Source organism: Thunnus albacares, chromosome 8 (assembly GCF_914725855.1).
Source record: "Thunnus albacares chromosome 8, fThuAlb1.1, whole genome shotgun sequence".
Classification (NCBI taxonomy): domain Eukaryota; kingdom Metazoa; phylum Chordata; class Actinopteri; order Scombriformes; family Scombridae; genus Thunnus; species Thunnus albacares.
The window spans coordinates 2,805,404-2,823,360 of record NC_058113.1 but is presented as its reverse complement, the minus strand read 5'-3'; the positions used below and the strand labels follow the sequence as shown (position 1 = coordinate 2,823,360).

The following is a 17,957-nucleotide window of genomic DNA, read 5'->3' as shown; positions in this document are numbered from 1 at the left end:
GAATCCCATGAAAAGACCAAAACCAACAACGTGTTAGTCTGTCTCTCATTACTTTCTGACCTCCCCATTCTGTTTGTGGCACTCAGCTCCAAGCCCATTGGTTCAAAACAAATAAATAGTTTCATAATTAATAAGGGCTCAGTCATTTCCTAAAACAGCTAGACACTGTAGTTTTTAACAAATGTTACTCACGTAGGAGGAAAAAGTGCTTTTGCTGGAGACTATTTTCAGCAAGTCAAGTCCATTATCACAAATCACAAAATCTGCATCAGGGGGCTATATAAATCTGTACAGCAGTACAACATCCTCTGTCCTTAGACGCTCAATTCAAATTTAAAAAAAAAACCTTTAACAGGAAAAAATGGAAGAAAGCTCAAGAGGAGCAACAGAGGAGGGATCCCCCTCTCAGGACGGACAGAGGAAATAGATGTGTGTACAGAAAAATTACAAAAATACAGCATGGACAGACAGGATGCCAAAAATTAGCAAAATTGGTATTCTAGTGAGTATTTCTGGCAGCAGGACGGTGTGTGTAGGATTGAGTCCAAACAAACTACAGTGTGTGTGTTCATGATAATGAAGCAACATGTCACCCAGTGCAAGTGTGGCTCACTGATGTGTTTTGTGGAGCTTTATGGTAGAGAGGAATCTGTATAATGTTAATATCAGCCTTACATACAAACATACAACATACAAAAATACTTGTTAGTAGATCAATTCATTGTTGGTTTGACTCTGCACATGAGACTTATTGACAATGAGAAGAATATAGAATATCACCAGACCTATCCTTTAAAAAACTGCTATCCTGATGTTGACTCTCTGTCTCAACAGCCGTGTCACATAAATGATATGAAGGGAAGTTTTCATGTGAAAACAATCAAATCTCACAAACTGGCACGACATGTCTAATGACAGCTTCAATTTAAAGCAACTGACACTGGCTTTCACAAACCACTTCTCTGTCTGTTTACATTTCAATCAAAGCAGCACTTGGTCTACTTTTCCCATGAAGAGTCAGATTAAAAAGAATATTTTCTTAAAAACTATATGCTCACTACCTCACCTAAGAAGTACATTTCAAGAAATCATTATGAGCTCAAATATATAAGCTCCAACAAGTAATGTGATAAGATTCTTTAAATCTGCATCACTACTGAACCTTACAAATGAGTTCAGTTAATAACATGATGGAAGATTTCTTGTGTCGATGACTGAATTAGACTGTGATTTGCAAAGGTACTCTGGAACGTTTAGTGACTGACAGCTGTCATGTTACAAACCTTAAAAATGCAAAAGAGCAAGTTCTCTCCTCAGTCCCTGTTCAGTTCTCTGCCAATTTTGATTTAGTCTTTCCTATACTTTAACCATAGTAACTTCTAAGACAATAGTGCTGCTTTGAACATGGAACCCAGAGTAATATATAAATATCTTAATTCTTCATTAAGGTCTATGACCACTGTCCTAATCTACTTTATTATGCCTTAAATCACCCAGGGGCCTGTGCGGTGACTCAACGACAAATCATTTAATTGACGGATGACATATTAAAAAATGTACTTGTGTCTCAGGGAGACTAGAGATGCCAAGTTGGAACACTATTTGGAAGAATCAACAAGCTTATAAGAGCTATATCAGTATCAGAGTATATGTCTGCTGATAGGCAACAAGAAATTGTTCAGACATGTCAAAGATAAGATGAGGTCATTTAGAAATGGTGATTCATCACATAGTTAGTCTGCCAGAAAACACTGACAAGTTTATTTTTACACTATAAAATGGATCGCTCACAACATATGTTTGTCACAATTTTTAACAACCAAATCTAAAGGATCCTTATCAAAAGTATGTTTATGTTATGTTAAAAGTGAGTATCAGATGATATACTGCTCTATGATTTTATAAACTCTAATATGCTGTGTCAGGCTGGCTGTCTCTGCACTTACTGGGATGTAAACGAGGAACAGAAAAGTGTTTCTGCCAAACCTGATTGATATGTATCCATTTCCGCCAACACACAGTCCTAAATGGAAGGCTGTACATACAGAGAACAAAAAAAAGAAAAGCTCTTAAGAGAGACAGAAGCTAAAGCTAAACAGACCGTGCTAATATGTAGATATCTATGTTTCAGGTCATTTAGAAACAGTGTCTCCATTAGTACATAGTTATCCCCCAGAGAGCACTGAAAGGTTTACTTTTGACTCAGTAAAATGTCCCGCTCAGTACATATCGTTCCCTTCGTATCTTGGATCCTTTGAACTCTTAAATATTGGTATCAGCGTAAAATATCCAGTATCTGACAGGTTAATGTTAGGGCCACCAGCTTAGATAAAATACCCTCCAGACCGATAAGTGTAGTTAAGTGTTGTTAGGGCTCTAGCGGCTTGGCCAGGTGTATAATTCTGCACAATAAACAGTATATCTGCAGTAATATGGGCAGCTGTGGCTCAGGAGGTAGAGGGTCATCCACTGATTGGAAGATCGGTGGTTCGATTCCCGGCTCCTCTAGTCCGCATGTCGATGTGTCCTTGGGCTGTGCCATCAGTATATGAATGTATGTGAATGGTTAGTTTCCTCTAATGGGCAGGTTGGGACCTTGCATGGTAGGCCCTGTACCCATTCAGTGTATGAATGTGTGTGAATGGGTGAATGTGATTTGTAGTGTAAAAGCACTTTGAGTGGTCGGAAGACTAGAAAGGCGCTATACAAGTACAGTCCATTTACCATTTAATACACCAGTGAAAAACAACTCTGAAACTGAACCTGTCAGTCTTCACCAATATCTTTGACAGCAACTCTGTCTCTCAACTTCATGAATCAATTTAACATTTTATGATGGTTTTTATGATTTATGATTCTGTGGGGAGAGTGGCAAAACTGTGTTTTTTCTTCACACATGGTCCTAAATATGGAAAACTCGAACGACAATAAGAAATACTCATAGGAGGAATACATTTATTTTTAAGGTTTCTCAAAGACAAGTGAATTATTGATCCAGTAGTAAATAAACAATCAATGAAACTCTCTAATATCTATAATATTACTATCAGCAGGGCCTCAGGGGACATACCATTTGTTAGAGAAGAAAAGCTAGTGTAACAATAAGAAGAAATATGGCAAAATATGAGAGAAAGAAATAGAGAAAAACAGTTTCCCTGGGAAATCAGATGACTCACTGTATTGCACCATCTTGCTCAATAATCTAGCAGTGCTAGACTGTTGAGATCCTCTAATTAATTATCAACTGCAGACACAAAAACACTGATAAAGATGTTCTCCAAGTCACTGTGAAAACATTTGACAGCTGACCTTTGACCTTGTGTGACACAGTTTAATTGCCAGAATTGCTAGAAGAAGACAGTTCCCGCATTATCGTTAGCATCTATATGGTATTGTGGAGCTAAGCAGGGCCTTTCTGTAGGTCCTGTCACAGAACAAACTAGTGCAGCACACCACAGCCAGATAAGGAACTGCTGTGGTCAGCTGGAAAAAAACAAACCTGAGGAACAGTGTGTATTTGTGAGATCTTAATAAAGGCAGTGAGCTGAAGCAGAGAAACACTTCTTGATGTAAGAGAACATATTCGGCAGAGAAACTGCATCTCAGTGAACACAGCAACACAGTCACTGTACAATGAATTCAGTGGAAATACAATGCTTCATTAACAAGGTAGTGCAGTGTGTGGTCTCTGTATTCACCAAAGCATGATGGACCTGTGAGCCCCCTTTCATACTATTCTCCTCTTCTGCTCTTTAAACCATCATAGCAAGGAACAGCTGGATGTGAGCATCAAGGACTCCACAGGACTCTCTGTGGTTTACAGTACATGTATCTACATACATTCTATCCACAACACCTTGCATTTATAGGTCATTCCATGTTGAATAATGTGTTAGTCAGTCTCTCAAAACTTACTGACTTCCCCAACTTTTGACACTACACTCAGCCCCAAGACCATTGGTTCTTACTGCAGACACAAATATATTGTTTTATTTTAAAAAAGGCTCTGTAAATTCCTAAAACAGCTGGTCAATGCAGTTTTTAACAAACCTTACTCAAACAAGAGGAAATGAGGCAATCGTTTTTTGACAAAAACGGAGCTCTATGGCACAGAGGAATAAGATATACTGGGCTTTGGATACAGATACAATATTAATGTTTGGGTCTTTTTTATGGGATTTGTTGACAGTAAGAAAAATACAAAATATTGCCAGACTTATCCTTTGAACTGTTACCCCTCAGCACAGTTCCACACCACAGTGCTGTTGGAAATGTAAACTGTATGGTGTCTATGGTGTAGTTATACAGTTCCTTACATGATTTAATGTAGCTTTTCAATCTTTTTAATGTTAAGTGTAGTAGTCAGTAGTCTAGCACAGTGGTTCCCAAACAACAGCACCCTATCATAGTGACTTTTTAAAAAAAAATTATCTTTCATTGACTACCTCTGCATCACAAATCACGGGAGGACCTCACGCGATACACTAGTCCCATCCAAACAGGGCTTAGAAGGGGAAAAAACCATTAAAGCAATAAAGGGACTGAGTAGATGTATACAGTGACACAGGCCAGTGAGGCTACGTGAAAATAAGGACACCAGAATTCCATGCATGGTGGTTTCTTTGTTCAAACAACAAGCTTTCACTCATGAAGACAGCAGATGTCTGAGTGTTTATGGTAGGGCCTTTTATTATTTGTTTTCCATTTGAAAGCAACTATACATTCATAGCTGATACAATTATGCATCTAGTTAAGCTACACTTGTGACTTGTAATTGGTAGAATTGTGGCTGATGGGTTTTGCAGAATAACTGATGCAATGGCTTCCAATACAATGTCACAATCTAATCCACATGGGGGTGCTAGAGAATGAACATGTGTCAAAGAGGGAGCCTGGAGGAGGGAGTGCTTCTGGCACACTTGGTTTGAACTCTTATTTGGAAACATTATAGAGCACATAGTGCGTGTGCGTGTGTGTGTGTGTGTGTGTGTGTGTGTACCTGTGTTCGTAGGATCTCTCCTTTGGTTAGCTGCATGTCTCCAGTGAGTTCTTTAACAGTGATGCCCAGTGGCTCCAATCGCTTACTGAAGTAATTAGTCATCTCAGCTGCCAAGGCTTTCATAGGAGCCACATATACTATCTACAGAGAAAGAGAGAGAGACATGGAAATAAATAGGGTAGACAACAGAGAGGGGTAGAGGATGGGGAAGGTAGAGGATGAGGGTGGAGGTGGGAAGGAGAGGGGGGCGGGGGGGTACAGGAGAGAGGGACTGGAAGGACACTTTGGTGATAAATGAGCAAACAGAGGCAGGATCATTTGTTCCCTGGCAACCAGCACAAATCACAATTTATTGAGAAATATGATGCCAGCCACTTGCATGGCTAAAGTTTAATGGTGATGTATGAAAAGTGGCTTTCGTCACTGGCTGGCACTGTGCAACACTGTGTGTGAGCGAGTGTGTGTACGTGTATGTAAGCCTTCATGAAAGAGAACAAAGCCTTTTGGATGTCTGAATTATTTATCTGAGTATGTGTTAGGATTTTGACACTATGGGTTTTAAGACAGGTACCAATATTTATAATCACGAAGGTCACAACTGCTGACTTTTTGTGCGCATTAAAATTTATATTTTCCGGTTGTTGCTATATTTAATTTCGACCACTTTTGTCTTCTGTTTTTCAAAGTCAAGCAGTCATCACACTGAAATCTAACTGTCCGTAAAATAATGAGGTGAAACAACGGACAAGCATGAAGTAAATCACAGTCAGAATTTGTAATAAAAGTAGGAAGGAAGGTAGACATTAACGTAGGTGAGGGTGACATTGTGTGTGTTGTATTTTTCTTTTTTGGTCCAATCTGAGTATCTGTTATTTCCCTACACAATACAGTAAAAGGTGGTTTGCTATCATATTTATTGTCCTGGGATGCTTTACGTAATATCTATAGAGGAGAGTAATTGCGGATGTGTTGTGGTTGGAAGGTTTAGACAAGATTTATCCTGAGCATGAACAAATACAATACACTTCTTAAAGCTTTAATTTATTTTAGAAGAATTTTTGGTTGAAATTCTCTTTACATCCTGACAGCAATCAAGAGAGAAAATCCAGTATATGTAGCTGTTCATTGGGTCTGCATAAAATGATTGGATGTCCTACCTGCCTGTCACACTGTGTGCACTCTGTCTGTGTGACAGAAAGTTTGGAGGCCAGGGCAGAGCAGTGGATACAGACAGATAGGAAGTGATGGGACTGCACGGGACAGCAGAATGAAAAGCAACATGTGATCATCGGACTGTTGCCTGTAGTGCGGGGGAAACTGAACGACGTATAATCCTAGCAACGCTGGAGTGAGAGAGTTTAAATAGAAGTTAATTCCCTGAAGTGAAACATGATATCACTGGAATTCAAGCAGGGAGATGGGACACTTCATTCTTTTGTGGCGGACTGTTTACTGAAGGTTGTTGTGTTGCATGTGTGTATGAATCGCGTACATACGCCCATGCTCGTCTGGTGGGAGGGGCTTAGGACAGAGAGGGGAGGGGGGGAAAGCTGCAGGAAGAGAGCTGTATTTTAAAATTCTGGTGTTTCTTGTTTTTTTTTTTCTCTTTTCCAGAAAACTGCTTACCCCAGCTTTATCCATGACAGCAACACCTGTGATTTGTTGCTAAGATAGATGCAAAAAAAAACATGTTTGTTTAATTGACTCAATTCATTTTACCATGTTACTAAATGAAACTGCTGCCTTTTTGTGCATTCAGCAGTCCTTTATTTGTTTATTCTTGACCCTGCAGATCAGCTGCAGACATCACTAACTATAGGTAAGAACATAGTTTGTGGGAAGGTATAGGTGGGCAGGAGGGCAGGGCAGCTTGACATTGATGTTTAATCTGAATAGACAAGTTCACATATAGTCCCATACATGAATTTTCTCTTTGAAGTAGGAACTCTAGCTATATTTAGTGGTTCCAGGGTTTTAAGGGGGTGTTTTTGGCAGTTTGTGTACAGCTGTCGCAAAACTGTGACCCAGTAATTAAAGGTATTCTGTTGATCATTCTTTGTTTTAGTTTTTAGTGTTTGGATTATTTTAGTAGACTTTTGAATACTGTAGATTACTGCAGATGATTTTAGACTGGCAAGAAATAAAGAAATAAATACTGAGGTTAAATGACAAAAACTCTGCACAAATCAGCAAAACTAACAAAGCCTCTCGGAGGAAACATAATCAAGTAAATCCAGCTGTCCTTGACTCAAAACTATCAGATAGCTCCCATTTAAATGCTGCCTGAAATCTCAGCATCCAAAGCTCTGAGGATCAGAGCTGAATCTCTGCATGGGGTGTGTGAATCTCAGCGAGGAGCATGCTTAATCTCCATGAGGCATGTTGAGAGACACTGTGGTGGAGCAACACTGGAAACATTCAGCAGTTTATCGCAGACATTCTTCGACATTACACAGAAATTGTTTTAAATTCTGACTGTGATTCTACTCGACAGCCGCACAGATATTTTCATGCATACTCCAGTTAGCATGACTCATTACAGTCAGTCCAGGTGAACGTCGTTCTATTAACAACCGGTGTAATACGTATGTGATCATAGTGCATCACATCCACCGCAGCGGCGAGAAGCAACCCCCTATTTTGTGTCTCTAGTTTGTGTGTGTGTGTGTGTGTGTGTGTCAGTCTCAGACCTTGAATTCATCCTTCTTGATGACACCGCCAGGCTGCAGGTGTTGACGGATCTCGTGAAGGACGGTCAACATGGCGATGTTAGTCTTGCCGGCGCCAGTCGGGGCGCAGATCAGAAGGTTTTCATTGGTGTTGTAGGCTGTCTCAAACACCATGGACTGAATCCTGTTCAGACGCTTCATCCCTTTGAACACCAGCTGCCCGATCTGAGTGCAAACACAAACAAAGAGAAGGAGAGACAGGATGGATGACAGTTAAAATCATTACAATTTACTCAGCAAACACAAATCTATATTATATTCAAATCAAAGAAAGAAATAAAGGCAAAAGACACATTGCTATATGTTTCTCCTTCAATACATACATTTATGGTTACCATTTAACAAACTATTTCTTTTCTTCCCTCTACTTTTTTCATCTATCCATTAGCTATACCGCTTATCCTTTAAAGGGTCACAGGGGGGCTGGAGAAATTAGAAAGAAAGGATCCTTATGGTTTTCAAAATCTGATTAACTAGAAGTTAAGTTTGCATCATTAATATTCATGAAGGGTATATTGTCCTATTTTGAAGGGAGGTCGGCTTGCTACAAGTCTTTAGGGCCCGAGCACTGAGTGGTACAAAGGCCCTATTGTATTTCAAAGAATTATCATTATTTTATGCATTAAATGTATTTTTGAGGTGGTAGGAATGCTAGAAAACTCACAAAACTTTGCACATGCACCAGAAGTGGCAAAAATTTATATTTGATATGGGTCTTGGGCTTGGGTGTGGCAAATTGGCTCGATAGCACCCCCTAACAATTTTCAAAGTCAAAGCCCTCACCTTTAAATTTGACATAGATGAATGAAATTTGGTAGGCAGATGTAATGTCTCCACACTTAAAAAAAAGCCTCTTGGAGCCATATCCTAAGCTCAGAAGGAAGTCAGCCGTTTTGATTTTACTGTGCAATTTTTGCGTAGTTTTTGCCATTTATAGGCATTGTACTTTAACAAACTCCTCCTAGAGAATTAACCCGAGCAACTTCAAATTTGGTCGGTGACCTTTGTGATGCTAAATTGCAAAGCTTTTGAGTTTTCATGGAACACTGTTGCCATGGCGACGTGGCAAATTTCAATGTTTCTCTATGAAACAAAAAATGACCTGAGCACATCTAGATGTCAATTTTAAGTCATAGGCATAGCGCCACCCACTGACAACAGGAAGTTACAGGTGCTGTACTTTAACGTCCTGTGCCTAGCAGGTTGACCAGATCCACTTCCAATTTGGTCAGAAAAGCCTTAAGACCTTGATGATGCTATGTCGTGAACCTTGTGAGTTTTCATTGGACGCCGTTGCTATGGTGATGCGGCAAATTTCGGTGTTTCGACATGAAAATGTTGTAACTCGACTCCACATGGTCAGATCTTTACCAAATTCCACATATTTGATCACAGTACCAGTCTGAAGACATGCACAAGTTAATACTGATTAGTAGTCATAGTGCCACCTACTAGCAACAGGAAGTTATAAGCCCTATACTTTTACAAACTACTAGCAGGCTCATCAGATCCCCCTAAAATATAGCCAGTTAAGATATGGTCAGTTAAGTTGTAAGACCTTGATGATGCCAAATAATGAAGCTTTTGAGTTTTCATCAAACGCTGTTGCCATGGCTTGACATTATTTGCCATCAAACAGGAAGCTGTTTTTGAGGTGCTAGGGGTGCTTGAAAACTCATGAAACTGGGCGCATCCATCAGAACCCGTGAACACTGCAAGAATATACATCGATTGGGATCATGTGTGTTTAGCTCCATAGCGCTCCCTAAAGCCTGGCAGGCCATGGTCGGGGTAAAGTTGCTCCATTATTCATGAAATTTGGTACGCACGTCACTCTCATCATTTTGGACATATTTCACATTGGCTTTCATTAGCTCTGCCCAGCCGGAAGTTGGCCATTTTGAATTTTGTGCGTTTTTCCCGTATTTTATGCTAACCTTCTCAAACTCCTCTTAGAGGGCTTATTAGATTCATTTGAAATTCGGTTGGTATAAACCTCAGACTAATGTGATGTTAAATTGCGAAGTAATAGTCAAGTGAAGTTTATTTATATAGCACATTCCATATAGCAGGTGTAAACTCAATGTGCTCAATAGTTGAAACCTTGAACAACGATGTCATAGGTCATTTGACAACACGCCATTTTACGCACTTTACAGCTATGGAACTTTTCAAAACTCCTTCTAGAGGATTCAACAGGTCCAAAATCTCAAGACCTTCATGAAGCCAAATTGCGAAGCTTTTGAGTTTTCGTAGAATGCCGTTGCCATGGCGATGTGGAAAATTTGTATGTTTCGCCATGACAGAAGAAGCTGTTGTAACTTGACTTTACATTATCCAATCTGCCCTAAATTTCACATGCTGGATAAGAATCCAGGCCTGAAGACATCTACATACCCATATTGGGTCATAGTCAAAGAAAGTGAAGTCTTATGTTGCAAACTTCCTCTGATTTATATGAAATTTAAAGTGTGTGGTCTACATTTGATATGCAGCAACATAATGTACATTTAGTGCATGTTTTCTAGCACCATATAGTGGACACAGGAAGTGATATTTATATCCTACCTGCAATATGAAAATGTATATGTCAGTTGACCTCTGGTAAATGTATTGCTGCATCATGTTGCTCTGAAATAACAGCGCTTTGACTGCACGGTATGCCGCACCGTGCACAAAGGTGCAGGGACCCGGCCATTGCTGCTTGCAGCTTTAATTTTAGTTTGTAATTTCATAATCACTGTTTTTACATTTGAACATTTTTGCATTGATTACATTCAAATCACTGTTATTAGAGATATGCTGCTTTGTCAAAACTAGAGGTGGAATGTGGTGGGTTCATTAACAAATTTACTGTGGTTTTTGCTTTACTATTGAAATTTTCTCTCAATTTCAAGGACAGCTGTGTAATGCTTTTCTTCACTGATACCTTCACACAGTCAAATAGACAAGCTAGTAAGGTTTCAGTTAACTGAAGCTTCCAGCTGTCTCCACAGGTCACCTTATAGGTCACAGCAGTCCCTCGAGACTATTGATTCTTTTTTGAGGAAGGCTTGTATTTAAATACATACTGTAAATCTTCTATATATTTCCTCTCTAGCATATATATATATATACATATTTCCATCTCCACCATCTCCATCTATTGCTTAATTTTATCTTGATCTGATATCTAAAAAATCATCAAACAAAAACTTAACTCAAAAATAAAGATGTCTCCTTGATTTATTAGTTATATCCATGTTTGTACAAAGGTTCCGTTTAATAATTTCTTTGCATTTAACTGTAAAAAGTGAGGGTAAAGTTAATGTAGTGTCATGTGATTGAAAGTAAAGATATATTTATACTGAATACAGATACCCTTTTCAATAAACAATATATAAAAATATTGATACTCATGTTTCCCCAGCACTAATCACATCATGATGTTATTTTAATAATCATGCACTTGCAATTTGCTAGCTAAGAACGGTGGGAGAAATATCAAAAGGCAGCAACAACAAACAGAGTTAGTGTATCTTCAGCATCATCGTTGTGACACGACTCTACCGCATTGGTTGCTAAGTTGCCCCTGGCAACGAGATTTGGGCCAATGTCAACCTTTAGGTGATGTTGCCCCCATTTGTGACCATATTTTCTATGATCAAACCACGGTGCTGACTCTTCAACCCAGAACACTGACATGAAATATAGACAGGTGATCAGTTACAGTATGTGTCAGTGACTGAGCCTCTGTGTACGAGGTGACTGCAGGGAAAGTGGAGCATCAAGAAGCATGAAGGAGGGAAAAAGTGTGTGTGGTGGGATTAGCTGTCAGTCAAGCTGCCCTCTGTCTGCCTTCACTATGGCAACAGAGTGTGGGTGATGGCCCTCAATCTCACACTGCCTCTGATAAGTAGAGAAATGGCCACTGTGAAGGACAGTTGGTGCCACCCACCCACACACACACACATACACACACACACACCCATCCACACACACACACACACACACACATGTGCAAACACTGAAACACTACTCAGAGAGTGAAAACATCCAGCTGCTGCACAGGTGAATCATTTCATTCTGGAACAGATTGTCTACAGTCCAAAAGCACATTTAAAGACCACATAAACACCTAAATATATTGTGTTCATGTCATGGATCAAGAATGCAGATGTTTATCTTTTTTAGATTGCTACAAACACCCACATTTTTTTCAAACTAATAACTTGATTTAAATTGATTTTGTGAAAATGTAAATAAATAACTTTCTTTTGTTCCTGACGTATGATCTGGCTCTGAACATGCTTTACCTTGTGGGAACTGAATAGAACAATTGGCAGGAAATGCAAAAGAGCTGCTGATTATGCTGCATGATCAGCCAGTGCCCCTTTAAATAATCAAATGCAAAACAATAAGCGACAAAACTGTCTGTGGTAGAGTGGAAATCTTACAATTTCATTTAAACATGGATGTTTGATTTCGATCAGCCTGATTTTATCTTAGAAATTGTCACTTTTTTCCCCCAAAAAACTAAACAATGAGTCACATATAAAAGTACTCTGGATAAGAGATTTGAATCTAATGTATGTGTTGCAGGCAGTGTGGAAACTGGGTGAACAAAACCAATTCAGTTTCAATGATAACATAAAGAGCTAACTGTAGAACCATATTAGTTATTTTAACATTCAAATTTGGTTTAATTTTGTTTTGTTTTTTTTCCTCCATCGTTTTACCCTCTCCCTGCTTTCTCTTCGTTCCACCTCTCCCCCACTTAGGCTGGTTCAGGATGCCTTAAGCTTAGACAGCAGTATTATTTATTCAAGGATTCATTAGAAGTATGTCATCACTTTCCTCTTCCCCTCGTTCTGCTCCAACACTCATAGAAAGAAATAATTAAAGAGTGCATGTCAGGCAAGGATATGCGGGGTGCTGTTTGGAAGTTGGCCCCGCAGCTCAGAAGGGAGGAAGAGGTTATTAATGCATCAAAGAGCAACTTTATTAGAGTCCACTTAAGCTGGAAGGAATGAAGGGCGGCTGTGGTTTCAGCTAGGTGCTGTATGTGGCCGGAGGGGCTTCTGATGAACAGCTTGGCACAGCCACTGATGTACACACATGATAGTCGGGTGTTTTGTGTTGGAGAAACACTGCTGATTACCAGCGATGCCCACTGCCAGCAACAAGAGCAACAACTTCTTCTCTACAGAGAGAACACTGAAACTTGACTGATGTGTCTACGGTCAACAAATGCATGAATGAAACAGCTCCACCTGGCAAATGGACAAGAAGTTGATTAGAGCCATTCAAGGCTTTTCAGTTTTGTCAAAATATTATCTGAAAGGATGCAGAATTAAACAGCTCATTAATTAGGACTGAGGAACTGTTACACTCATTGTGATAAAACTCTGAAGTAGTTTTTTTACTGATTGTCAGGGCTCCAGACTGCAACTACTGAATAGCATTTTTGAGACAGGCAACATGTTTTTATGTTAGTCATAAGAATATGAAAGCAGAGCAGCAGCACCTGTACAATGAAGCAAACAAATGATTCACTTATTAAATAAAGATAACTCAGAAACTTCCATGCCACATCCATAGATATAAAACACTAAATGAAACGTGACATCATAACTCATGGGATAACCGTCTGCCATCATACCTGGGTATTGTTGACAATCAAATCCTATGGGCAGCAACTATGGTTGTCAGCTGTGCAGAGCCTAATTACTTTACTAAAAGGACAAAAGAGACCAGTGAGGCTGGCATCACTTTCCACATCTTAGTATAGAGTAGATGAGATTTATTTTTTACATATGGGTCAACCAAAACCACAAGAAGTTGAATTATTTGACTTTACCATTAGCTACCAAGTAAAGAACCTGCTGATTGCTAGCTCTCAACAGCATTGATCTGTTAGCTAAACAGATAAGTTATAAACAGCAAACATTGTTTTGATGTTAGCTACACTAACTTAGAGCTCAAAGGTAACATTTAGTAATGTTATAATAAAGTTATTAATATTACCCTAACATTTGAGCGCTAAGCAGCTGATTCCATGCGTATCAAGTATAAAGTAAACATTTAACATGTTAACAACAGGGAGAATTCATAATATCTCATGACAAATCCAGCAAACCAGTTATGTGACAATCTACACAAAAAATGAAGCCCAGGCAAATCAACACAACGGTAACGTTAGCCACATCCTTGACAGAGAACATACTGTTATTTGAGGCCGAGGTATCGCACTTAACATTACATGTTCACCACATCTAGCTAACCCCCAATTAGCCGCCTTTAACCCTGCCGTCACCATATATTAACATCACTTGTTGTCAGCTAACCTCATGCCTCTACACAATTTCCCTTTCGGTAAAGTGAGTGAAAAATAATGTCTTGATCAGGTAAAGGAAAGGAGATTTGTATTTCAGCAGTTCTTTTCAAACTCTCACATGGTAACATGATGGCTCAACAAACCACCTTGCCATTTAAGTGGGTCTAATGCATGAATAATAAGAGGCCTCAGTAGTCTGTATCATGTATGATGATGAAATTGGTGTAGTTGAGATAAAATAGGACTAGACATTGAAATGCATACCATACATATGGTAGTTAAATATTATTGATATGTGAAAATAGGCTATTGCATACACATACACATGCTAACATGTTTTGAAAGAGTGCAACAGCTAAAAAATAAAAAATAAAGGCTCTACATGAATAAATGCAACCTAATAGGCATAACCATTTAAGATTTTATAGACCTAATTGTTATTTGCCACAAGTTCATGTTTTGTTCTGTTCTGCAATTGAAGCTTTCCACGAACGTGTATAAAAAACAAAACAATGAATGCTTTAAATAAACAGATACAATTTTCAGTTGTGTGTGTGTGTGTGTGTGTGTGTGTGTGTGTGTGTGTGTGTGTGGAGGTGGACTGTGTGTAGATGTTTTCTGCATTTTGTTTCAGCAGATGATGAGAAAGAGATAGATTTTGGCTGTATGGAGGAAGGAAGATTGGTTAGTAAAACCATGGAGCATGCTTCGCAGCAAGCATTTCTTAGCACAGGACTCCAACAGGACAGGTCAGACAGTGAGGATTAGGAAAGGAGTAATACCCTCTGTCTTTCCAAATCTGTCACATTATCTTCAGAAGGTACAGTAGCATAATGAAAATAACACTTCACTTCACTTTTTAATTATTTAAGAAAAGGGAATAGGCTACTTGTACACTGTCTCCACTTGACTAATGTTCTTTCTTTGAATGGACATTAGATTCCTGCCAAGCCGAGGACCAAAACAAATTCCTAAGTGCCATCATTCATATCCAAGTAGAGGAAAGGTCCCCAAATCTAAAACGGCAGGGAGCAATGATGCCTCCTCCTCAAGACACTCTCTCCCCTCACTGCCTGCTTAGTTAGATATTGGAATATACTATTTCAAAAGAATCACAATTGCAGCATACCGTACTGTTTGAGGTAGTATATAACCTAATGCCTTATCTTCAGAAACATTAAAGCTTCCCATTTCATTAGGTATACAGCATGCTACTGTAGCATAAACCTCTCTGTCTACATTGCTCTCTGCCCAAAAACCACTGAGAGACAGACAGACAGACAGACAGTGTGTGTGTGTGTGTGTGTGTGTGTGTGTGTGTGTGTGTGTGTGTGTGTGTGTGAGATAAACATATCTAGCCTTATGTACAATTCAAATAAATATCGAGTAGGTGTGTTTCTCTATTGTGTTTATGATTGTAATTGTCTGTTAATATAACACTGAATCTATTTAGGATGTCTACATAAAAGCTATTGCTTGATGTAGGATATTAACTATTCAGAATACCAAAGACAGTTCTTACAGTTCTCCAATTCAGGCAAAATTGAAAAAATAAAATCATTGTCTGCAATATAAATCCAGAATTATGAGATTATCTTCAGGATTGATTTGTTCTCTTGGAGCTATAATAATCAGAATTCTGCCAGAATCTTTCTTTTGTTTTATTTATTTATTTTTTTGGTTCATTCTAGACAGGCACAGTTGTCTTACACTCATTACATTGAAATAAAAAACCGTATTGGTGTATTGGTAGAAAAATACAAGAATTATAAAGGCAACATAAGCCTCTTTCACCATAAGTTCCAATTACAGCAAGTTTAAAACTGGACCCAGGTGAGATGGCTGCCATTCAGTTCCATCCCAGAATGGCAAGTCATTATGACACGTGACATCTAGTGTTTTATATTTATGGTCACAGCAGTCAAAAAGTTCTAGAACAGCATTGAAGGATTTCCCCTTGGAGAGAGGAAGGTGTAAAGGTTGTCCCCTCCCTCCACTACTGTTCACACTTCAGCTGTTGAGCCACCTGCAGAAGCTATTAAGAACCTGCTATGATATTTGGGTTATCAAGTTGCCAACAAGAGATCATAAAATTGCATAATAAGCAGATAACATTCTAATGTTGGTCTTAAGCCCAGGAATCTCTCCATTTCAGATGCTTCTCAGGTTATAAGATGAACTTGGAAAAATCAGTTTTGCCTCTTGGCTAAATGATAACTCTGGTTTTATAAAAAAACAATTTTAGCTGCACTTTAATGATTTTCTTTATGTGAGAGTTTGCCTGATATGTGGGAATAAAAGTTCTACTTAAGAGGAAAATTGAAACAAGAAGTCAGCAGTAGGTTCATCTCATACTGATAAAGGCAAGGATTTACTCTTGCACTGCACCAAATTCAAGACGGATGATAGAAAAACAAAAGGTTTGCTGTATGGCTCAAACACTCCAAATGTGCTAAATATAAAAGCAGCGCAAAGCCTAAAATATTACAAATAGTTTCAGTTTTTGTTTTTTATTTGTCTAGATGTGCTTCCTGATTTGTTTCTCTTGATTCTAATGTAAAATCTATCCATGAGTGAGTGGGGTTTACAACATTGTGCTGCTTATGGCACCAATGGAAGAGCTGCCATTTAAAAGAAAGAAGGCCAATTTAAATTACTAACAAAGATCAAGACTGCAAGTAAAATCAACTTGCAGCGATGATACATGCAGATACAATGAAAAAGAAAACTGGTGAAACTGGTGCTTAACATAATAGTCAACACAGGCTGCGTAGTGAAGGCAGCATGTTAGCACAGCAGCAGCTTCAGCTTCAGCGCTCCGTCTGTGGATGCACAGGATGCGTTCAGGCGCAGCATTGAGTGTTGGTCACCTACGTTTCGGCAGCCCTCAGAGCCCAATCCATATTCACTGTGGTTACATATATAAAACTAAAGGAAACAGACACAGCTGAAATGCTTTCTAAATGTGGACGAGCTGTTATTTGAAGTCTTAATATTTTCTGTTTATTTGTAATTAATACCACATGATTACTTGTTGATAGCTTGCTTTCTTACCTGGCGTATTTGGAGCATCATGTATAATTCACAGCTGTCCAAAAACCAGCCAGCTGCTTGCTAGTATGAGAGCTCAAGCTCACACTTTTCCAAAAAGGCTTTTATAACTCAAACTCCACATATACCTCTGCCAGCAACTCCCCTCTTTCCATGACTAAACAAGTAAAGATTCTGTATGGATATTACTGAAGCACACTCTCTTCATAATGACTGCAGGGCTTCTTCTACTCTCTGTGAACAGGGATGGTGATTCCAGTCTCCTCCTGTCTACCCAATTATTTCCCCTAAGGCCAAGTCCACTGAGCTCCTACTTATAAATATTCATTTTTGAATTATGGACCACTGAGTTTCACCCTATTTTACGAAGCTTCTGCACACTCATTCCTGTGTCTCTGTGGTGACCAGAGAGCCACAACAATCACTTGAGCGGCTGGCCCTCATTTTGATTTATCGACTTTGTCTGTTTGTAACGAAAAGCCAGTGTCCCCGCACTCCTTACACATGCTAATTCATGCAAATGTATGCCTGCCCCTGTATTCACCTTGAGGTAAAGCATACATGTTGTAAATAGAAAGTTGCCATCGTTAAATGATCTTTGGAAATCTTCAGTGCTTTTTTATTCTCTCCTTAAAACCTCTCTGGCTTAATTGTTATGTTAATATATGCACACATATCTTCCAATTGGAAATCCAGCTGTGCCTGCCAAAACTTGTCTCGAGGGTGTGATGTCAGTGTTGCGGGGAGGGTAGTTACTGTACTGCATTGGGCATTTATGCAGCTGTTAACATATAGGATCTACCCTGCTTTGCCTGAAACTTTGGTCATCATGAATGTCAGCAGCCAGAGAACCTTTTGGTAT

The 17,957-nt window shown here is 39.0% G+C and overlaps 1 protein-coding gene across 1 annotated transcript in view; it reads right to left on the bottom strand.

The window, feature by feature from the left end:
• The window catches only part of ascc3 (activating signal cointegrator 1 complex subunit 3), a 175,498-nt gene that overhangs the window by 107,616 nt on the left and 49,925 nt on the right, over window positions 1-17,957 (bottom strand). The window contains exons 9-10 of the mRNA XM_044358139.1: window positions 7,690-7,893; window positions 5,000-5,140 (exon numbers count right to left, since the gene is read on the bottom strand). Of these exons, the coding sequence (XP_044214074.1) occupies window positions 5,000-5,140; window positions 7,690-7,893 (345 nt within the window). The remainder of the gene's footprint in view (window positions 1-4,999; window positions 5,141-7,689; window positions 7,894-17,957) is intronic.